At 40.3% G+C, this 24,903-nt stretch overlaps 1 protein-coding gene across 1 annotated transcript in view; it reads left to right on the top strand.

The window, feature by feature from the left end:
- nkain2 (sodium/potassium transporting ATPase interacting 2) overlaps positions 1 to 24,903 on the top strand; it is a 98,092-nt gene that overhangs the window by 53,270 nt on the left and 19,919 nt on the right. Inside the window, exon 4 of the mRNA XM_034204366.1 lies at positions 16,621 to 16,821. Within this exon, the coding sequence (XP_034060257.1) occupies positions 16,621 to 16,821 (201 nt within the window). The remainder of the gene's footprint in view (positions 1 to 16,620; positions 16,822 to 24,903) is intronic.

The following is a 24,903-nucleotide window of genomic DNA, read 5'->3' as shown; positions in this document are numbered from 1 at the left end:
CAATCAGAGAGCAGCACACTCGAACCAGGGCGCTGAACAGCTTGTTTTTACGACCAGAACAGTTTGCGTTCGCCCCGCTCAAGGGCACATCAACCTTGACCCAGTTGCAGAGTGAGAGGGGAGCCACAAATGGGCGATTCCCCCCCCCCCCCCCCCCCCCTCACCCAGATTCACCAGCTGTTGTATAAAATACGGATGACCAACCGTACCAGGGGTTTACCGACCGGAGGACTATTATTAACACCGGACCACATGTTCAACAACCACAGATATATTTGTGATTGTTGCATCTCGGCTCAGAACAAAGAAACTCCTCAAAACAATGATGAAACCAGATGTATACTCCCCTGGCACGACTGCATAATGTCAAACACATACGCTTTTAAAATAAAGAGCCTCATCTTGTTATTTCAGTACAACAACAACCAAAAATATTCAATACCAACCTTGGTTTAACAATAAAAACAAGAAATGAATTAAATGTATTAAAACGGGAGTTGGAGAAACAAGCTAGTGAGCCAGATGTTTTGAAGTATCCAGCCAGTATCATAGCAATTGATTTATTGAAACCTGTTGGGATGTTAAGATCATTTATAAGAAAAATGCTGATAAAAAATACAGTTTAGAAGTATTGTTGAAGAAAATGTAATTAGCAAATGCTAACCTAATAAGAATTGTATATCATTAAAGTTGTTGTAAGGACAGAACAACGGTCCCTTTAAAAATGTGACAGCAGGCTAGCATTCTTACCTTTATTTAAGCTGACTATCCAACATTTTAGCTACTTGTCTCAAGATTAACCAAAACGGTAAACAGTATTTTAGTAAATGCTCAACCACACAACAGACAACTTCTGTAACTTAACACATCTGTGATGTGACAGGCCTCCCGATTTTTAGAAAGCACAATAAAAAGTAAACCAACAAATATGGAAAAGAAGGAAAACCTACATTTCCTGCTCTCTAAAACTCATCATTAATTGATTTACATCCAAATCAGGTCCCAAAATTACCATTACACATTTAGCTTTAGAGTGAGCCAATTAGTTTGAAAGTTAAAATCTATGACAGCCAAGCAGAAATACTGACTACAGGTTTGGCTTGATATAAAAAACACATAAATTGAGTATAAATCAGAGAGCGAGACGAGTATATACCATACTTTCATATATCCTACTCAGCAGGGATCAAAATAACTCTTAGGTGTTTGATAAGGGTAATGATGATGCGCTATGTGCTTCAAATATACAGTGATATAAATGAAAATCTCTTAATCTCCCTCTCTATTGCTTTTAGACGCCTCTTCCCGCTCTCTCGGTCTAACTCTCCCTCTCCTCCTGTGCCTCGCTCTCTATGTAATTCATCCCTCCTCTCCCTCTGCCTGCCCTATAATCAAGTCTTTTTCATGTTGTTTTGCAAAGTGCCATGTAAATCCGTCCCGCGCTCCTCTTCCGCCTCGCTCGCCTTCACCTTCTCGCCTCCTTTTCATTCACTCTCTTCCGCCATATTTCCAATGTCAGGACTTGAGGAAATGGGTCGCCGTCTAGAAGGGGCTGTTATTTATCGCCTGCAGCGGCTCACAGTGCGGGGCTTTATGTATCGGCCAGTACCGAGTGCCAATTTAATACATTACTTTATACACTCAGGCCATTACTTTCGGGGTCGCAGGACAAAAGTGGTTACGACAGACTCCATTTTTCTTCATTAAGGACATCATTCTGTGCATGAAAGAGGCAGAGGATCAGTCGCAGCTTTGATTTATGCCATGTTATCAGTGACTCTTAGATTTTTCTGCTGTAGCTTTGATGTCATTTTCCTTTACCAACACTCTCGTATATCCGTGAAGGGAACTGATATCAAGATTGTGCATCCTCCTCAGTGACAGCAGTGTGAATTTGACTCCCAGTGAAGGGATTGAATACTAAATAAATGCAGTTCCATACATTTGGATGTTGTACAAAGAACAAATTACCGACAACAACTCAATTCCTTTTCTCAGTGTCTGACATGATTGTTGTGAAATATGTCAGTTTAAGTGTGCAGAACAATCCTTTCAGACTCTTTGATGTTCAGCAAATATTCCCTGTGTAATAGTGCAGCAAAGTCAGACAGATAAAGGCTGTAAAAGTTTAAAATTTGCCAAGCGCGTATGATATTTCTCCTTGACAAGGACCCCAGACAGTGAGTGGAAAGGTGGGGGACAGCGAGGAGGGGGAAATGCGTCAGAGTTCGTGAGCTCAGCTTGAAGTCAGGCGGCCAGATGGACGAACGTTGGAGGAACAAACAGATCATCATGATTGAGATAATGTTGGCTTTGATGATACATCATGTTATGAATCATTGACATTGTCCCATGCTGACAGGAGGGCTGTTACTCAATGTTAGACGTGACATACTTTTTTTTATTTATCTATTTTCTTCCACTTACCCCTTTTTCCTAGCTTTCAACCATATCACACATCAGATCTCATCATCTGCTTCAGTTTCCTTGTGCAGTATAAATGTAGGTGTCCTGACTCCCTACTGTGTTGAAACAGCAGGGATGTAAACACACAGTGGTCCTGAAAAAATAAGTGTTCAAGTGGCGTCTGGGAAAAACAGCAACATCAGACTTGTTAAACTTTTACGGTAACACAATGGAACGTCATCTTGGATGGTGCTGTGTGTCCAAATGAAATTGCTCACAGAAGCTGCCTGTCTACGCACACATATCTGTAGAAAACGAAAATATATTCATTATTAACCATACCATCACTACTCATCTTCTGATGTACAGAACGTGTGTGTCTTGCCCTTCTCTATTACAGCAGACTTCAAGCTACAAACACCTTACTTAAAGTGCCCGTGAAGTGCATTTTTTTGCGCCAAAATGAAATGGCAGTTTCATTCCTTACATATCATTGCGCCTGTTCATGGCTAAAATAATTTTTAATTATTACTTAATTCATTATTAATTTTAATAATTACGGCCGTCTAAGCCTACCGGAAGTTGCAGACGATAGCGGCTGTGACGTCACAAGATGGGCCCTGTTGTGATTGTAAACATGGCGGAGACTTTGGAAAGTGATACAAGTGCGAGAGAAATGATTGATTTTGACAGGATAGATGAGGAAAGTGGCACAGAAGATGGAAGTGCAGGACATCATTGAACCCTACAGATTTGAGCCGTCAGGGACGTCAAGTGGGGAGGATAATGGCGACGACATGGACGATGGGGAAGACATTGACCGGCTACAGAACACTGAATGGGGGGGGGGGGGGGTGCGTGAAGACTGACAATTTGAACGACTGAGTGCTATAAACAGATTAAACCACATTATGAGTACATTTAATAATATATTTTAGATATAGTGTTCAACAAAATCTATACCATTTTGTCTAAGCCACGTATTGATAAACTGCTATCGGTAGTCTTGCTGCAACATGTTTGCCTTCTCAACCGCTTGCGTTTGAAGGAACTTTTTATCTAGTGTGTATCATTGCTTCCTATAAGGCCCCTGTAGAGCCCCAGAGGCTAGATAAGGTGTCCATCCTGTGCTGACAGTAATTTAAGTTTAAGCCGTAGATTCATACCATATATATCTGTCTGTCACACTGCCGTCCTTCCTTCCACTCTCCACTGCTCTATCTAATACATCCGCGGTGCCATAGAATTCATCTTTAAAAAATATTTCTGATGTGGCATCCCTGACAGATTTGGAGAGAAGTCTGTGGAGAGGAAACTGTCAACATGTTGCACACAAACACTCGCATATTCACATCAGCTCTTTCTCACACACACACACACACACACACACACACACACACACACACACACACACACACACACACACACACACACACACACACACACACACACACACACACACACACACACATTCTTAGACGGCTAACTGTCAGAAGTCCACTGTCATTTAAAAAAGATGCAGCCACCCTCTGGGCGTCAGATGACGCACAGATACAGACACATAGATACACACACACACCGCTCAGCTGTCATTGACTGTGTGGGGGGGATATCATGCCTGCTTTTTTGCATACTGTTCTTGCCAGCAAGTGTGTGTCTGTTAGCTCAGCCAGGAGTTGGAGAACCTGTCATTCATTTCTATCAAGTGCAAAGAAAACATGAGGGACACACTCTTTCGTCCGTTTGTATACCCAAGCGGCCTTAAAAACATTTCCAATCCTATATCATAGGGCTGCTCAATTAATCGTATTTGAATCGCAATTACGATTATGGCTTGTAACGATTACGAAAACAACGTAATCGAAATAAAACAATTATTTTTTAATTATTATTTTTACATTTTTATTTTTATATTATTGGTTTTCCAGTTGAATTATACTTAAAGTTCAAGGTAATCAACTGTTAAAAACATACTGTTCAAAAAAAATTTCAACAATAAATTGATGTTTTCAAAGTAAATGGATAATCGTTTTGAATAATCGTGATATCAATTATTGACCCAAATAATCGACATTATGATTTTTGCCATAATCGAGCAGCCCTACTAGATCATCCGGGGAGTCTAATTTCAGTCTGGAAAAACGCAATGAAGAGGCAGAAAATAAAGAGAAATTGTAAAAAAAACGATTTATGTCAACATTGTTTACATGAGAAATAATACAGCTGTCAAATGAGCAATAACATAACACACTGAAACAAACCAATGTAAACGTATTGTCAGCTATTAGCACCAAAAGAGACAGAGGAATGATTGCAGGTGACTTGGTAGAATGAGAAATATAACTGATATATCGAGGGAAGAGAAACTAAAGAAGACTGAAAGATTTGGGGTAGAGAAGTCAGACATCATGAAGACGGAGAGATTTAGACAGGCGAAGGTATGATAGGAGCTATAAAAGATGAGGTGTTATGGGATGGAGCCTCATGCGAATCTGTGTCTCTTTCAAGAGAGAAGTGTGGGGAAGAGGGAAAAAGAAGTACAAACACAGAGAAAGTTCGAGCAACTGAATGTCTAGGGAAGATAGGATCGCTTATCTAACAAAGAAAAAAAACATGTCTCTTTCACATCAATTCCATATCAACATCAATGGCTGCGGTTGTCAGTGCAGGGGCGAGCTTTTTACTGCAGGATAAATTGTGGGAGGAATATGACAGTAAATCAAATTGCAAACCACCCAATTCATCTTGGAAAGTAAAAAAAAACAGGGCCAGTTTAAATGATAATAGTGGCTTTATTTTACTCCCCTTAGTGTTCATTCTCCTCTGCCAATTGAGACAATGAATCAAAAGGATCCCGCACATTTAATCATAGGCGTTCTAGTTAAAACATCCACCCTGATTCACTGAGTCAACGCATCAACCCTTACCGGGGTTTGATCAATGCACGCATTTGTTGAAATCATGGCATGAAATTGCCTTTTTTTCATCAACACGTCTCTAGTGGTTCGTTCCTACCAGCCAATTTTATGATTTTGAGCCCCGAGCTATCGTAGATGGTGATTCAATTTGATTATTCATTGTTACTGTAGAGTTTTATATGCAGCGACATGAGTTGTTTTTTTACTTGGTGAATTTGAGCAAGCAAATTAAACACAGATTTGGTTGCACGCCGCAGTAGATAATGGATTTGATTGACTTGTCTGCCGCAGTTAAACTTGTTCCAGCATTTGGATGTTTGGTGTTAATTTTGATAATGGATTTGGCTTGGCTGTGTAAGCAGCAGTGTTTGTTTTGTTGTAAATGTACAACACCTATAATACCTATAGGTCTTAACTGCCAGTTCTTTAAAAACTCTTTACTGAAAAGGCCTGAAGAAGACCTTTTATTGAAACATGAAAAGGACATGTCTGGTCTATTTAACTTTAGTCATATTTGTGTAGCTTCCGTCTCATTTTTATGGACTAGCGAAAATATTTAACTCATGATAGTAATATTTTAAGTTTAGGAACGTTGCAACATTGTCATGGCTGCTCGGGATACTTACCTTAGCAGACTACAAAAGGAATGGCCTCTAACATAACAAAGACATCAGTTGTAATAAAACCACTGAACATTAGTATATCCTTTCCTTATGTCTTTGTCAACAATCTTTAAACATTACATTGACCCATTATCACCAATAAAGTATACAGAGCAACATTTGCATCCAGTTGGAGTTGCGATTCTGGTCAACCAAGTTGAATATCTATTTGATCTATTATTAGCTCTGATTTCGGTATCCACCAACTCTAGAATAAAATATCCGACTCTAGTGGCTAAGTCCTCTAACCGGTTCAATAGCTAGCCACTAACTGTGTCTATCACAGGGATTTTGGCTGGTAGCGTAGTGTTAGTTTATCACATCATTTGAGTCTAAAACAGCTGCGTGAAAGATCACCTATTATTCAAAATCCACTTTTTCATGTCTGTTATACATCAACATGTGTCCCCTCTGCGTAAAGAGATTCTGAAAGTTTCAGGAAAAAAGATTAACTCACTTTTTGTCCTGATCCATTTATATAAAAACCTGTCTGCAAGTAAGCTGATCAGATTTTGGCCACTTTATGATGTCATAATCAGGGCTGCACATAACTGGTGCGCATGCGCACCTCCGCCAAAAAAAGAGCACCGGGTCATTTGAAAAAAGGCGCATTTGCGTACCAACATTGAGAGAGGGAGAAGAGAGAGAAGGGAGAAGAGAAAAGAGAAAAGAGGAGAGAGGAGAGAGGAGAGAGAGAAAGACATTTGCGAGTTGCATATGAACTCAGGGTCGGCCCGTAGCACTGGCGTTATAGATGTTCGCCTAGGGCGCCAGATCTGGGGAGGCGCTGCGCTGGCAGCTCTGGGAGGGAAAAAAACATTTGTGACCGTTGGGGCTCATCCTAATTTTCGGTCTTGATGTAACAACATTCATAATTAAGTAAATGTAACACCCTTTTCACCCCGGTTACACTTTTCATTTGCCCTGTACGATGGGCGCTGTAAGTGATGAAAATGGGGGATGTTGGCTTATCTGGCGCCCGCAGCTCACAGCCAAAAAGCGAGTGAGCGAGGGAGAGAGGGAGGGTGCACCGGTTCCGGCGCAGTTGTTATTAGAATCTGGTGCTAGCTGCTTTAACGGATATAAGAAGAAGATGTTTCTACAATGATGTGGAGGGAGAGTCCTCTCCAGTCAGACCGAGAGACTGATAGTGAGTGATAGCTCAGTGAGGTAAAGACTCTGTGTGTTTAGATAGTTCACTTTAGTCTAAGTTCAAACAGTTTGGTCACAATTTATGTAAACACATATTTCCAAGGCACTCCTTTATAATTATTGGGATAAACAGGTTTTAAATCATTCCAATGTATACTATAGGACAGTAACCAAAAATATCCTTTAAAACTGGAGAGATAAAAAAAAATGCATAAATAAATAAATGATAAAATAATATGATAAGATATAGATATGAACAACAAAAATAAAATAAGTTACATTCATTTATTATTGGCTATGGTAGGTTATTGGTTATGTTCACATACTTATTTGATTACATCCACTTGTCTAAGATGACAACAGAGACTTTCGACCCAAACCCAGCTGTTGACTTGTGGATGCAAGCAGCTAATCGCAGACTCAACCAGAGAGAAAGAAGTAGGCCTACATCATCAGCAACCATGTCTGACAGAGAGGAAGACAGTGAGGAGAACAGTCAGGAGGGTAGTGATGACAGCTTGTAGGATTACTGGTCGTGCTAATGTTGTCTTGTGTTCACCTCTGCATGTGTGTTCTGTGTTCACCTCTGCATGTGTGTTCTGTGTTCACCTCTGCATGTGTGTTCAGTGTCTGGCAAATAAAGACCCCCTCAAAAGTTACGGTTTATTTCATTTTAAGGATGAGCACCAAGCAACATCTCCAGGTGCTCCTTTGAGAACCAGGGCAAAAAAGTTATGTGCACCCCTGGTCATAATGTTGTTTTGGCTTGTGTAACCATTAGCCAATCACCAACCAAGGAACCCCCCCCCCCCCCACACACACACACCTTATCACCTGAATCTCCTCCTAGAGTACCATTGTGTTCTTTTTAACCAAATATCTCTCAGAGGGGCGTGGGGAGGGGCTCCTTATTTTCCTCTAAAGTAACAGACAGAGAATCAGCACTTTTGAAACAGGGCTGAAACAGAGGGGATTATGGGATGCTGCAATGCATGAACTGTTTGGTATTTCGAGGCAAACACTTCAGAGACAATATATTGATGAAAAACAGTATTATAGGGGACCTCTATGTGAACCAAAAGAGTGAAGTTGCTTTAGGAAAATACAAATCAATGAGCTAAACTCACTAAAACGCTACGGTGAGGGTTACCAATAAGTTGGGCGATAATTATTATTACCTTCCACATAACTTCAGCTGCTGATATTTGGCTGTTTTTCATTACTTTTTTTAATATACATCTGACTTACGGTATGGGCTAGCCATTATTTTAAAAAACCATTAAAAGCTTGAATTAGCAACCCCCCCCCTCCCTTATGTAATTATGGCTCCCACCTGGTGTAGGGCAGTAGCACTATAATTGGCTGCACCAATCTAAAAGATCTTAGGGGTTAAAATGGTTATGTTGAGGCATTTGCTTGGAGATGGTAATGGGTATGGGGCGGTTAAGGTCAGGGTTAGGATCCTGAATGGACTTCATCTCTACCAATTACCCCCCAGCACACACACACACACACAGACACCCAATTCCCTAACACCCCCTACCAATCTGATAGAAGAGAAGTGCTTTAGGCATTATGGGTTAAGGCCTCTTTTACCACCCCTGGGAAATCACAGCAAAACAACGTAGGGAGATGCACCGTGACTGATGATATTGGTGTGAAATAACACAGACAGAGTGACATAAAGAAAGACAGCAGAGAGAGAGGAAATTATAGAAAATGGGATAGAGCCACAGATAGATAGAGGTTGGGTTCAATAGAGTGAAACATTTACTTTGGAGAGAATGAAGCTAATATCGCCCACTCTATGATTTTCTGCCATTTAGCTTGACGATGTGCTGATCTTTCTGGCTGCCGGACCGACTGAATGTCTGACTGTTGTTGTTGTTGTCTGTCAGAATGTCACACTGACTCTTTTATTTACAGTCTGTCATTATATAACTGCCGGAACTTGCATTGTGTGTTTGGAGCATGTTAGAAGGTGTTAGATTATGTGCGAGTCGGTGTGTGTCCAGGGAGCAGATGCTGAAGCACTCGTAGGGAAAAAGCTGGCACTGCCTCCCTTATGCCCTCTATCTATCCATCTAGAATATATATATATGCTCCACTTGCTTGGAACAATCTTCAGCAGTAATTTAAATTGAGCAATCTCATTCCTCTGCATGTTTTTAAAGCTAGGCTAAATGAAATGCTCGTTGATACTATGGGCACATGTAAATGTCGATAACTATGTAAATGTCACCTGTAAATATAATGTATAATGTCCTTTATTGTTTTATGTTTCATGTGGAACCTATTTACTGCAGGTCTCCCTTGAAAAAGAGATCTATGATCTCAATAGGACCAATCTGGTTAACTAAGGGTTTGAAATGAAATGAAATGTGGGTCTGGAGAGTAAAAAATACAATTAATTTCCTCCTTTCAAAATTGCCTTGACTGGGTTACCTAAGGTGTGCATTTTTCCTATTAGCACCAACGAGTTGACACATTTGGTAATATCCTGCTGACACTGTGAACCATGATCTGAACATTTGCATATCCTCCGAAAAAACGTTGTTTACGTCACATCTGCTTTGATCAGAATTGGACACAACTTAAAATAATTAATTTCCAAATGCCCCGTTTTCTTATACTGCCAAGGTTTGGAGCTTAATTTATTTATTTTGTCGTAGACACACAACTTTTGCCGGATGTCTTTATTTTAATTGCTAAACTGCTTTCAGATGTAGCTCCAGGTAGCTTTAGGGCATCAGGGGAAATACAATTTTTCATCTCTCGGGAGTGGAAGACAAAGGAGGAGTGGGAAATTCAGAGAGAGAGCGAGTCTCAGTAGGAAAACAGATGTGGTTCATTGAAGCGGAGCCAGCCCAGTCAGAGACAAAGACCTGAGAGCATGAGTGTATGATCCTCAACTAGCACACTGGAAGTGTGTGTGTGGGTGTGTGGTTGTGTGTGTGTGTGTGTGTGTGTGTGTTGTGTGGTGTGTGTGTGTGTGTGTGTGGTGTGTGTGTGTGTGTGTTGTGTGTGTGTGTGTGTGTGTGTGTGTGTGTTGTGTGTGTGTGTTTGTGTGTTTGTGTGTGTGTGTGTGTGTGTGTGTGTGTGTGTGTGTGTGTGTGTGTGTGTGTGTGTGTGTGTGTGGTGTTGTGTGTGGTGTGTGTGTGGTCAGAGTCCTGCACGGGTCCTGATTTTCAAGACCCGCTCCCGCCCCGCACCCGCGACGTGCAATACCGAACCCGCCCCGCTACCCGCACATATTGCCAATTAGTTCCGCAACCCGACACCGACCCGTCGGCACAAGATCCGCAACCCGACCCGAACCCGCATAGCCTATGAGCAGTGAAAACGTGCAATTATTAACACACGCAGTTTCATATTTGTCTCAGAAAGCGTGGGATGTTGGTTATTTCCTCCATCTAGGATGACACAAAAAGCCTCCCAGACGTTGGATTTCGCTCTTGAGGAAGTGTTATTGAAAATGCTGTATTCTCCGCTAGAGAGCTTCACCTCAGCCATTTCGAATGTGGTGCGCACAGCAGCAGATTGATGCGCTGCAGAGGTTATGATTATGCGCGGTCCCGCGGGGGAGAGGTCTGAGGATTTTAAACATTAAACTAATTTATTATTATTTTAATATATTTATTATGCAATACCCGCGACCCGACCCGCATCATCTTTGTTTTACCCAGAACCGAACCAGGAAAAAAGCGTTTGAAAAAATACCACCCGCGAATCACCTTTTTTGCGGGTCACCCGTCGGGTACCCGCGGGTACCCGACCCGATGCAGGACTCTGGTGTGTGTGTGTGTGTGCGTGTGTAAAGGTATGGGTGAAAGAGGTGGAGACAATAGAGACAGAAATGGTGATTTAAAAGAAACTCGTAATTGAATCCACAAACACACAGTTGGATATACTATACAAGTCTAGTCAATATTGTTTTGTTTGAATTGCAAGCCAAACAAGCCCATTCATCACTAGACAGATTAATATCTCAAGATTATTTTGGAGCTATGGCTTCATCATCCTGTTTGGATAAATGTTGCTAAGTAAACTGCGTCATATAAAATCAATGCATCAATGCCAGCACACAGCTGCACTTTAATTGTTTTGTATTCCGCTGACTGGCGACTGGAATATGTTGGTTCCAAATTCTTTGTTGCAGGGTTGCAAACACTAAACTGTTCATATTTGGATAAAACATGTTAATACAAAAGCACTCTCTTCAAACACTGGGTCTATACTTACTTTGGAAAAATGGGCTTAAGTTTGTTTTTTAATATGAGTTGTTTTCTTTCTGTGGGGGCAGAGGCTCACTGCTGCTGCACAAAAGAAGAAAGATAATGCCGTTTTTATTTTATTATTAGAACCAGTAATTCCAAGCTTTATTACAAACTGTAACCTTAATGAACCCATGCACAGGATCCTCACACACGGCTGAATGGAAAAGGAAATCTCTTTTCAAGGTCTCTTTTGTTGTTTGTTTTGGTTTGTTTCGTATCAATGTATTAATTATTGGCTAAGTGAAACCATATAGACAACTCTCGGCATTTGCACATTTAAAGTAGACATATTGAAGCAATTTCAAATGTTGCTTACATTTTCATCTTGCTAGTGCTCTCTGCAACTAAACTTGTTGTTGGCTCATGTTTTATAAGTCTATTTATTATTCATAGAAGCACTTAAATACTACTTTCTCTTTTTCGGAATAAAAAAGAATGGGCAGTCTATTTGGATTAGTATTCCCCAAGTAGTTTGCCAAACTAACACCACCAAGATAACAGGCACATTTGTCCCATTACAGTATGTCCCTTTTCATTGCCTTCACAACGTGAGAGGCAGTATTAGCATTCATCCTGCTTTGCCTTGATGACATTTAGCCAAATCCAGCTTTTCACTGATAATTACTTATTTCTTTGTTTGTGTGTGTTTATTCGAGAGGCTCATTAGAAAAGCACTGATGGAGACTGTACTAAAAGAAAAAATGCCTCCCTCCCAACCCCATGTAACAGAAAGAAAGAGGAAGCAGTCAAAAACAAGAGCAAGAAGGAGATTATGAAATATAAAAAGAGAGGGACAAAGATTTGGAGCAAGGCAGGGACAGTAAAGACAGAAGGAGGGAGAGTGATGGCAGAGAGAGAGAGAGAGAGAGAGGGACATTTTGAGAGATTTTACTCATTAAAAAGAGGAGCACAACAAGGGGAGATGGCATTAATCAAGCTCTGAGCTAATGAGGCATTTACTCATTACCCTGAAATAGAGAGGCCAAGGGGAAAAAAGAAGGGAGGAAAAAGGGGAGGGGGGAGAGAAAGGAAAGAGAGACCAAGGCATGAATTAAAGAAGTAAGAAAGAGAACAATATGGAGGGAGGTGACAGAGTCAAGTATAGGTGTGATGGGGGGATAAGTGGGGCAGGTAAAGACAGAGTGAATACGCAGTGTAGAAACAGATTTCATTTCATTTCATTTCAAACCTTTATTTAACCAGATTGGTCCCATTGAGATCATAGATCTCTTTTTCAAGGGAGACCTGCAGCATATAGGTTCCACATGAAACATAAAACAATAAAGGACATTATACATTATATTTATATATACAGGATACATTTACATAGTTATAGACATTTACAAGTGGCCATAGTATCAACGAGCATTTCATTTAGCCTAGCTTTAAAAACATGCAGAGGAATGAGATTGCTCAGTTTAAATTCTTGCTGAAGATTGTTCCAAGCAAATGGAGCTGCGCACATAAAAGCTGTCTTACCTAAGACAGTCCTTGCTCTTGGCACATCTAACAATACTACATCATGCGATCTCAGACAATAGCTGCTTGCAACTCTCTGTGTTATCAGAGAGCAGATATAATACGGGAGTTTACCCAACAAAGCTTTATAAATAAACGTGTACCAATGACTGAGCCTCTTTACAGTAAGTGATGGCAGACATGCCCTGGCATACAGGGTACAGTGATGAGTAAGTGCTTTACTGTTTGTGACAAATCTCAGTGCGCTGTGATAGGTGGCATCTAACTTGTTCAGGCAGGTGCATTCATATACAACAAATCACCATAGTCCAGCACAGGTAAAAAGGTCACAGTGACTAGCCTTTTCCTGGCTTCAAAAGAGAAACAGGATTTGTTTCTGAAAAAGAAACCTAGTCTAACCCTCAGCTTTTTAAGCAGATTATTGACATGAAGTTTAAAAGTAAGACAATCATCAAGCCAGATACTAAGGTATTTATAACAGGTAACCACTTTGAGTACTTGTCCTTGCATAGTAACAATATCCAAAACAGGCTCTGGTGTCTTTTTAGCTTTTGAAAATAGCATTACCTTAGTTTTATCAACATTTAAAAGAAGCTTTAGTTCAGAGAGCTGAGTCTGAATAATGTTAAAAACAGCCTGTAATTTAACACCAGCCTCCTTAATGGAGGGACCTGCACAGTACATCACGGTATCATCAGCATACAAATGTAAAGTAGCTTCATCCACATTTTCACCTAAACTGTTGATGTAGATGGAGAATAAAAGTGGACCTAAAACAGAACCTATAGTATTGATGTAGGAACTAAAACCTTTGGCTCTATTTAAATATCTGCCATTTGGGGTCTTAACTAGAATTAGTCTGGTTGAAAAGGCTCTGAGCTTTCCAATGTATGGGATGTGTTACCCCTTAACTCCTCTATACTGCAGTTGTTTAATGATATAGTCCGCGTGGAAATGTACTTTAAAGTGGGTTTTTGTCTCATTGGGGAGATTATTCAATATTATGTATTGATTTTAAGATTGAAGTTAATGTATAATATCAATCACACAGTAAGAAAACCTTAGCTTGCTAGAGGACTTGATAGATGAATACAAGTACAACTAAGTTTAATCACTATTTTGATGTCTTGGTAAAAACGATGTATCATCAAGGAGAAAATTAGCAAATGAAAGGAAAGTCATTTTTGCTATCAGTGCTTTTAAAAAGCATCAAGGCTTTTCATTAGACTAATGGCAAAGCAGTGCAAGAGAAAAACAAGTGTGTTTAATGCATGTGTGTGTGTGTGTGTGTGTGTGTGTGTGTGTGTGTGTGTGTGTGTGTGTGTGTGTGTGTGTGTGTGTGTGTGTGTGTGTGTGTGTGTGTGTGTGTGTGTGTGTGTGTGTGTGTACGCACATTGCATGGCCATCTGTGGAGTGATCTATGTCCCTCCTTGCTAAATGGTGTCGTTAATATTTGCATTATTTAAACCAAGACATCTATAACTCATTTATTGTGAGTCTTTCAGGCTTTTAGAATGTAAAGGATTGTAGAGCAGCCCAAACAAATACCCCACACAGCACATTACTGCAGCAGGGCTTTGCTTTGTGCTCTTTCTCTGCTGCTGTGAAGTGGAACCGAAACAACGAAGGAACAAAGATGTGTTTTTATTTACTCGTGTTGCTATTCTTTGCCGCTTCTGGCTGTTGTTTCAAGTTATCTCTGCCAGTGATGGGACTGCTCATGCTGTGGTGGACAGGCTGAGCAAATAAAGAGAAAACAATGTTTTTGTTTCTGTAGAATAACAAGACTCAGATTGTACACAGATATTATAGTGTCTCTGTGTAGCCTTACTGAGGAACAGCTAATTGCTAATGTAGCAGGCAAGGCAAGTTTATTTTTAAAGCACCTTTCAACACAAGGCAATTCAAAGTGCTTTACAAAAATGAAAGACATTAAGAGTATTAAGAAACATATTATAAAATGACATTTAAAAACACTCATTTAAAATGATAAAAGCAAAGATAATTAAAGTTACAGTGCAGTTTAAGATACGAATATATCATTTAAAAGCAGCGGCAAAAAGAAAAGTCTTCAGCCTGGATTTAAAAGTAGTCAGAGTTGCAGCGGACCTGCAGGTTTCTGGGAGTTTGTTCCAGATATTTGGAGGATGGCCATAAACTAAATCAATCAATCAATCAATCAATCAATCAATCAATCAATCAATCAATCAATCATGGCAGTACTAGATTGAGGGCTATTACCAGGACATTAAAGTCATTTGAATTAATCATGTGTCCTTATTCTAAGATGTAGACATATTTCACAGGGCTTGCTGTTGATGCTTTAAGAAGTTATAACAATTTATCCACACCATAAATATATATCTGTACCAATGTATCCATCAGTCTGGACCAAAGACATTCCATATGTGGAGCCATATGCCAGTGTGGCTAATAACCCCCTAATGTTTGCAACATTTACAATAATGCATCTCTCTTTTTAATGGTAGCTATAGTTTTGTTGGCATTGTTTTTGCTTGAGGAGAAATACACCAGGGGAACCAATCATGAGTTTGTTGACTAAAACCTTAACAGTATAATTTAAAGGTCACCTATTATGCAAAATCCACTTTTTCATGTCTTTTCTACATAAACATGTGTCCCCTCTGTGTAAAGAGATTCTGAACGTTTCAGGAAGAAAGACCCCCTCTCTTTTTGTCCTGATCCATTTATATAACAACCTGTCTGAAAATGAGCTGATCAGATTTTGGCCATTTACAATTTACACACGGCATCTATTGCACGTCTGTCCGTCCTGGGAGAGGGATCCCTCCTCTGTTGCTCTCCCTGAGGTTTCTCCCATTTTTCCCTTTAAACTGTGGGTTTTCTCCAGAAGTTTTTCCTTGTACGATGTGAGGGTCTAAGGGTGTCGTATTGTCATACTGATATTCTGTACAAACTGTGAAGACCACTGAGACAAAGGAAAAATAAGTGATATTGGGCTATATAAATAAACATTGATTGATTGATGGCCACTTTATGATGTCATAACGATTTTTTGGCTTGTGTAACCATTAGCCAATCACCAACCAAGGTAACACCCCCCCCACCTTATCACCTGAATCTCCTCCTAGAGCATCATTGTGTTCTTTTTAACCAAATCTCTCTCAGAGGGGCGTGGGGAGTGGCTCCTTATTTTCATCTAAAGTAAAAGACGCAGAATCAGCACTTTTGAAACAGCGCTGAAACAGAGGGGATTATGGGATGCTACAATGCATGATCTGTTTGGTATTTGGAGGCAAACACACTATGAGACATGTTCTGTATATATCTGAGACCTGTAATATATTGATGAAAAACAGTATACTAGGGGACCTTTAAGTTTCTAAACCTCCAATGACACCACAGCACAAAGCCTCTATCTCTTACAAAGAATCTCTAAAACGTTTAAAAGATTTTTCTCAACCTCTCTCTGGTTCCCGTGGCCTCCTCCCATTTTCCTTCTCCCTCTGTTATTGTCCTCATCATAACCCTGCCTGTGCACGATTCACATCTAATCTGAGTGATCGTAGATCAATGGAATTATAAGTCTGGGATCTATTTTTAGCTCGGTTCAAACCTTTTTTCTTCCTCTTCCATCAAACACTTTAGTTTTAATTAAATCTCAAGCTTGTTCCAGGTCCGTCTCGTGTATGAATATGTAATTAAACTCTCTCTTTGTCTGTTTCTGTGACTTTTTCTCGCCAGGACTCTGACCTTGTCCTGACGTTCAACCTGTCCATGCATCGCTCCTGGTGGATGGAGAACGGCCCGGGGTGCAGGGTGACACCCATCACCCCTCCTCCCTCCTGGGCACCCGAAGACCACCGATATATATCTATATCCGGCTGTCTGATGGGTTTCCAGTTCATAGAGGTGGCTCACTCCTCGCTGCAGATACTCCTGGCTGTAAGTACTGGAGCTAAATGAGTACTTTCCAGTATGCTCTGCAATTTAAACTCAAGTATACAGTAAGGACACACACCGTTACGCCTAGGCTCGTGGCTTTGAACAGCCTTGTAACTAATACAAGTGACCTGTCCCTAACAGTGAGTGCTGCTGTAAATGTGTAGCACTTCATATTTATTATTTTATTATATTTGCATCACCTATTTGCTTTCTTTCTGACATGAGGCAGTAAATTAACCTTAAGCTTGTAGCTAGGGATGTATTTAAGCTTGTAGCTAGGGATGTATTTAAGCTTGTAGCTAGGGATGTATTTAGCCTTGCTACTGTATCATACCAGCTAGTTTGGAATTTTCCAATCATGATTGGTGGGCACAGGAGAAAAGCAAATGAATGTTATTCAGTCATCACAGTGAGTTAGCGTTAATTAGCTAGCTAAGTGCAGCTAAAACAACCTGCTTGTTAAATAAATTACCATAAAAGCCTCCAGCATGTAACTATAAGAAAACAAAAACTGTGTTTTAAAAGTTGTTTATATAGTTAAATATACAAAATACACGTTCAGGAGAGTTTAAAGAAACTACAGACTGTTGAAAATGGGTTTGGATATCGTGAGTGATTCTATCCAAAGACATTGATAGTGATATTAATAACAATAATCAATTTGAATTAGAGACAATAATCACACTCAAAAGACAATGTACATTAATCAGGATCAGAATCAAAATACCTTTATTCGTCCCACAGAGGGGGCATTTACAATTGTTACAGCAAAGAGCCAAAGATAGCTTGATATCACTCAAGAAGCATGCATATACAAATAAATAAAATATATTTACTAAATACACATCCAGAACTAATTTAAAAGTGAAATCTATCTAATGAAATAACATACTAAAAATGTTCTCACCTTACTCTTGGAAAAAAAGACCAAATAAATTCCAAAATATTGCTCTGTCTGCGTGACGGAGAGAGAGAAACTTTGAAATGAATCAAATTAGTATATGTATGATCTATAGAGTTACCCCCGCTAGTACATTTAGTTTAATGTATTCTAAGGTGCACCACAACCATGCCAACTTCTCTGTCTTTTGCGATGGTTCGGGGAATTGTGGGTGATTGTGCAACTTAGTGGTAAAATAAAGCATCCCGACTCCATTAAGTTAATAACCTCATACCCTTATTAACATTAAAAAGCTAGATAAACTGCTTCAGAGTCTCTCTCTCATCACATCAGTTTTTCTTTGTAACTCTCTCGTGCTCGCTCTGCCTTATTTCATTGTTACAAAAAAACAACAACGTTTCCCTTCTCTTTGTTTCCTCTGCCTGACGCTCACCCTCGCCCTCTGTATTTCTTCCTCTCCTGAGCTGTCAGACTGCGATAATTAGCAGGATCAGAAGAGACAGTGGAGAGAGGAGAAAAGAGCATGAATGAGGCAGGCCTGTCACTTTTAATCTGAGTCTCCTCAGTACTGAAACTCCGATTTTCGAGAGCGCTTATGAATACAGACGCATGCACGATAAACAAACAGGCGCTTCAATGTGACTGCATGCATCATTACACCAACACAAAGACAGAAAAAGAGTTTAGGAGTTTCAGCGTGGCTTTTCTTTTTTCTTTTCCACGTCTTCCTCCCCTCACTTGGCATGACTGTCTCTCTCGCTCGCTCTCCTCATGCACTTTCTGTCAATCGATAGCGGTACTTATAGTGTGGCTGAGTGCCAAGCCACCGCACAGCTGTACCACTGTCTCCCTGTAATTGGTGTGTGGAAACACTGTCATGCTCCATGAGCACACTCTCAACACTGTGACTCGTTCACTAGCTGACTGACTGGCTGGTTCACTGTAATTGGTGGAAACACTGTCAGGCTCTTTAATAGCATACGTCCAACCGGTGAACTCGATGACTAAGTGCGGGGTTCGGTTGGGTTGCTCTCTTCTTTGCATGTTTACTGGTTAGCTGATTGTTAGCGGTGTAAAGGAAAGAGGTTACAGGTGAGTCCAATGTTTTCTACAAATCATGGCACTTTTTGACAGACGTGAAAACAATCCTCAAATGAACATTATGTCAGGGAAGTTTGGGATTGGGAAAAAAACCACTGTCAGCTGTCAAGGTCTTCAACAGAGCTTGTTTTTGTTTGGGAATGATTGCCAATGTCCCCAGTCAGTTACAGGTGTATCTGTTGTAGAAATTAAAGTTTGGCAAATGCAACCTTGTAAAGTTGTTTTGGTCTTCAAATTGTCAAAAATACACTTCCATCCTAAAGTCCAATTCCAAGGTCTCTAAATGTCCAAAGTCTTTCCATTTGTGTTAGTTCAAAACCCAAACCTATTCACTTTAATAGGCTACAGATTTGGAATTCTCAGCCATTTTTGCATTAACAATATCTTAAAATGTATTCAAAGTGTTTTGCTGCCGATCAACAGATTGATTAGGTCACACATCATCGCATCTCTTAAGTTATTCCTTATTTCTACATGAGATAAGAAAGTGAGATGTGTAAAAAAGTAAACAAATGTACTGAAGCAGATTAGCGTGCTCCCTGACTGTTACAGCACTGATTCGTTTTCCAAACTGCAAATCTCAAAGGGATTTATTTACACTTTGGTGCACAGTATGAAGATAGGAGCTGAAGAGGAGCATGGGGCTTCTCCAGGGAGATTTAGAGAGTTGTTGTTTTTTCTCCTCCTACCTTATCTAATAGCATGGGCTGATCATTAAATTACATTTTTGCAACAAAGAACGACTGAGATTAGGCTTCCTGCTGGCATGGTTGTCCAAAGTGCCTGCCTTTAAGTAATGTCGGTGATTAGCATAATTCAACTAGAGTGGGGAAACTAATCAGTGAAATCACCTACTGTAAAGGCGGCCTCCATACACTCAGCATCCCATTGCACACACAGTTGAAAAAGCCTTGCATTTTAAATCCTGTGTGTTCATGTGATGAAGAGTATCATCATCTGTGCTGCTTGTTTGCATGTTAGCAACTCTGAACACTGAGAGAATGAGCACAAATTGCAGCCATTTTAGCCTAACTGCTCAACAGTATTGGTAGGTAATGATGTTTTGCTCCAAATTGGCTCATATCCTTGAAGTACAATCTAAAATATTGCAACAGTTTTCTTAAAATGGCCCATAACCAACACGCAATAATAAGCTTTTAGGACAGTTAGGCTATTTTGCTTTCCCTGCAACCTTTCAAAGTAATTTTTTTAGTTGCGGATTATTTGATGTACACCAAATATATGCATGATGCAAAACAGAACAAGCAAGTAGCACTGCCAACACAGAGCGCTGTATTTGGGTCACTGAAGAGAAGACTGAGTCAACAGCCATGATACAGCTCTTTGAGGCAGTACAGGGATTCTTTTTTTCCCGTTCTCCATAAAAACTGTGAATGTTTTAGAGCTGCAGAAATATACCATTTAGGGAGGGGAATGTATACAGTGTTATTGTCATGATAGATGCTGTGTATCAGTGCAATTCTTTATTGATTCTATTATTGATTTCTGATTAGGGCTGCACGATATTGGAAAAAACTGACGATTTCTTTGCGATTTCTTTCCCCCTGCAATATATATTCAGATATGAAAACATACAGGAATTGAAGAAAAAGACTGTTTTTTTCGCCGCAAACCATCCTTTCTTGAAATGTAATGCTATACAATTGTATACTTGGTTACTATATTTAACCGGATGAAGGATTTTAGTCACGGACGTCTGGATCTTAAGTTATCAGAGCAACAAGCTGAGCTAGCTCGGTTAGCAGCGCCGAACTGCCCTGGAGAAACAAATGAAACTACTTTATTCAGTGTTTTTACCTTTAATCACCGGGTCCGTTTGCTTTGGAGATTTGATTGTGATTGGTGGTTTGCTGTCACTCACTCAAGTTCCCCTGACATGAGAGCCGCGCAAGTTTTCCTTTTGTAGCAAGCAGCAAAATAATTGTAACATGACATGTTTTTTAAAAATCGCACGTCCTGCGATGTGAATATCGCGCATGCGCATATCGCGATTATCGACACGATATTATTTCACACACACATACGGGTATTGGGCCGAGCGCGACACCGTACTTCCGGTCTGCGCCGTTTTACGCGAGGTGCAAGCAGCCGTACACCGTCTAGGTGTTGCTAAGCTTCCTGTACTGAATATCATAGTCTATTGCCTTAATCAATATCGAGTCAACTCTAAAATACCACATATATGCAATGGCATGATAATATTATTGTGACAAGTGGGGTATTCACCTGGTGTTTCCAGAAGATAGACGTAGATGCAGCCAAAATCGACGAAGGCCACTGTCGTTTTTCCATACATCTGCAGGCAGTCTGTAACAACCCACACAGCTCTAGTTTACGCTGGTAACAACCTAAAGCACACCCCTCAAGTCCAGAGATGTAATCCGAAGACATGCAGCGATTTCTTCGGTCGTTAATTCAGAAAAAAAACCTACTGCGCTCTGCCTTGCTACGTTAGCTAGCTGTTTATATTTGCACCTCCAGGATATTAGCACCTCCAGGAAAATGGCGCATTTATATATATTTATATGGCGCGTGTTGCATTGTGGGTAGCTCGTGACGTCACTGTGTGTGAAAGAATACATCGTGCAGCCCTATTTCTGTAGGCCTACACCAGTTTTCAGCATCACATAGCTTTTTTTATTATCTCAGAGTCCGAACACAGTGTGGAATGAAAAGAAATATAAAAAATTACATTTATTCGAGAAACTTTTACACAGGTTAGGTTACAGCAATATAGACATTAATCAGTCTGTTTATATTCACTGCTATGTAACTGTAACCTGAGAACCACTGAAGCTACAACAGTGCAACAGTCCAACTTTTAAAGGAAACTTCCCCCCCCCCATTTAAAAACAGTTCTTGTTGAGAAAAACCAGCATATCTGCCTTCTCAGGCATACCGGGAAGAAATGTTTGAACATTTTAAAGTAAAATGCTTCAATCTGGTGCACTTTAAGCAGAATTACTAGAGACTAGATCTAGGGGATGCAACTCTAAACACCCATATGAAAAAGATCGGTTTACATTTGAATAATTAAATAAGTATGTGAACATAACCAATAACCTATAGCCAATAACAAATACATGTAACGTATTTTATTTTTGTTGTTCATTCATATCTTATTTTACTATTTTATTTATGCATATTTTTGTATCTACAGTTTAAAACGATATGTCTGGTTTACTGTCCTATAGTATACATTGGAATGATTTCAAACCTGTTTTATCCCAATAATTATAAAGGAGTGCCTTGGAAATATGTGTTTACATAAATTGTGATCAAAACGTTTGAGACCCACTGAGATAACTTAGACTAAAGTGAACTATCTAAACACTCAGAGTCCTTTACCTCACTGAGCTGTAGTTATCAGCCTCTCAGTCTGACTGGAGAGGACTCTCCTTCCACATCATTGTAGAAACATCTTCTTCTAATATCCGTTAGAGCAGCTAGCACCAGATGCTAATAACAACAGCGCTGGTACCGGTGCACCCTCCCTCTCTCCCTCGCTCGCACACACGCTCTTACTTTGGCTGTGAGCTGCGGGTGCCAGATAAGCCAACATCCCCCATTTTCATCACTTACAGCGCCCATCGTACAGGGCAAATGAAAAGTGTAACCGGGATGAAAAGGGTGTTACATTTACTTAATTATGAATGTTGTTACATCAAGGCCGAAAATTAGGATGAGCACCAACGGTCAAAACATTTTTTTTCCTCCCAGAGCTGTCAGCGCAGCGCCTCCACAGATCTGGCGCCCTAGGCGGACATCTATAACGCCAGTGCGACGGGCCGGCCCTGGTCTCAGGTTACGCTGTAGGAAGTGTAGGTACAACGCTATATTTCCTGCCCCGCCGCAGTCATACAGTAGGCTACGGAGAGCGGCGAGAAACATTTCCTCAGGCATCGAAAAGCGGAACCGAAATTCACATTTCTAAATGATGCCGTTGGAATCGAAATGTTGGAACCGGTTCTCGGTACCCAACCCTACTGTTGAGTGGATTGTCCTTTAATTCTGACCACACATTGATGTTTCCCTGAGGATGAATCACTTTAGTCATCATTTTAATGCAATGCCATCATTTACTAACTCTCTGAGAAATATGTTAAAAATACATTGTGAGGCTGCACCTGCAATGTAGGAATCCCACTCTGGAGTCATTATCTTTGCAAAGTTGTTCAGAACATTCTGTCCTAGCTCTGAAGGGAAAAACACATTAGACTAAACTTTTCAGAAAGTCGAGAAAATTGATTCTTGACACTGACAGTTTATCAACCATACCGTTACTCTTTCCTGCCTTAGAATAATGCCACTAGCTTTTTGCCGACTCACTGTTGCCTAACTAGCTGCGTTGTTTATCATGCACCTGCTGCACAGTATTTTTAAGAAATGGGATAAAGACTGTCGTCATGCCTCCAAGGAAACTGTGTGTCACTGTGCACATAAAAGCCCATTAAAATGTTTTTTCTCTAATTGAGCGCTGTGAGGGGAAGTGGGGAAGTTGTACAGGTTATTGCATGTCAGACTGACCAGGGCAGGGATCCTGTTCGTGCTGAAGCGGCGCTATTTCCATTTCCACTCATCACACCCAGCACCTTCAGTGCTGCCGCGGTAACTAGGTAACACTAATCCAAAGACAAAATGAAAAATGAACCTGTGTCAGAGCACAAAATTGGGAGCAGCTCAGTTTAATTCAGCCCATCCGAATACAGACAGAAAATGGGAAGAAATGTTAGACAGACAACAGAGAGGAACAAGGAAGAAACCGAAATACATTTTGTACTGACACTATAGTCAATTACCATTATGAACTGTTTATATAAAAAAAACTATAAATCAAAATGGTTTGAAAATACACTGAAAAACTGAAACGTTGACTATAATTAAATGTATTGTGTTAACAGATTTCACATACATGTATTAGGTTGTATTAGTTGGTTGAAAGCAATAATATCAAGTTTAAATATTAGGCTCAACTAAATATTATTGCTTTCAACTAACCTAATACAGTTATGTGAAATATGTTGACATAATACATTTAATTAAAGTCAACAATTCCGTTTTTTCAGTGTAGAAATGGATCAGAATGTGTCCAGAAAGAAGAGCTGCAACAAGAAATCCAGAAAGAAGTTGAAGTGGAGAAACTCAATTTGTGAAAGAAGCCAAAAAGGCAGTGAAAATTGGTCGAGAGAACTTTAGCGCTGATTAAAGTTTAAAGAGCCTGTGACACGAGTTTCCCCCATCATCCAAACCCATCAATTTGAGTAAATATTGTCCCCTTGAAAACCGTTACTGAACTGATTTTGGATATTTGTACTTTGATAACCATGAATCTGCCCTTCAATGTTGACCATTTTCTGGATCTTCTCGGGGATTCTTCAAGTCCCGCCAAATTATGTGTGACGTCATTGCGGGCACAGCGCTCCAGCTGCACCGTTCAGGATCCCAGCAAATGCATGTAAACACACGATGGCGCACACAGCAGCAAGCTCAGACAGCGATGACAGTTTAATGTTGAACGTGTTTGAGAGCTCATGAGGCTGAAGGATCGGTTTATGTTGTATCTGTTAGAAGTTTAGGAATGTAGCCAGTGGTGGACTGGGACTAAAAATCATCCCGAGACTCTCGACCGGCCCACTTCGGTACCGCTAGTAAATTGTCAACGGGGGGAGTGGGGGATGTCAGGGGCGGCGGGTGCTGTAGATAGTAAATGTTAAATATGTAAATATTTGTGTCACTGCATCCTGGTAAAATATAATGCAATGTCTGTGTCTTTGACATTAGCGCTGCTAGCCACCTGTGCCCTGTACTACGAAGCCAGTTCAACAGACCCTGGATATGTTTGAGTAACAAACTAACAACAACAAACTAACAAACGAGATCTCGCTAAGCGGTCCTACGACGCTGGTTATCAACTCGGTAACTCAAGCCAGGGTTTCTCTCACCAGCTGAGAGCGCGTTCACGTCTAAGTCACCAGTGGATCTGACTTTAATTACATTTGACTCGAGTGTTTAGTCAACATAATGTGTTGCTTAAAATAATACTTCTGCATACAGTATGT

The sequence above is a fragment of the Gymnodraco acuticeps genome, unplaced genomic scaffold (assembly GCF_902827175.1).
Source record: "Gymnodraco acuticeps unplaced genomic scaffold, fGymAcu1.1, whole genome shotgun sequence".
Lineage (NCBI taxonomy): Eukaryota > Metazoa > Chordata > Actinopteri > Perciformes > Bathydraconidae > Gymnodraco > Gymnodraco acuticeps.
This window is presented reverse-complemented; position numbering and strand designations above follow the sequence as displayed.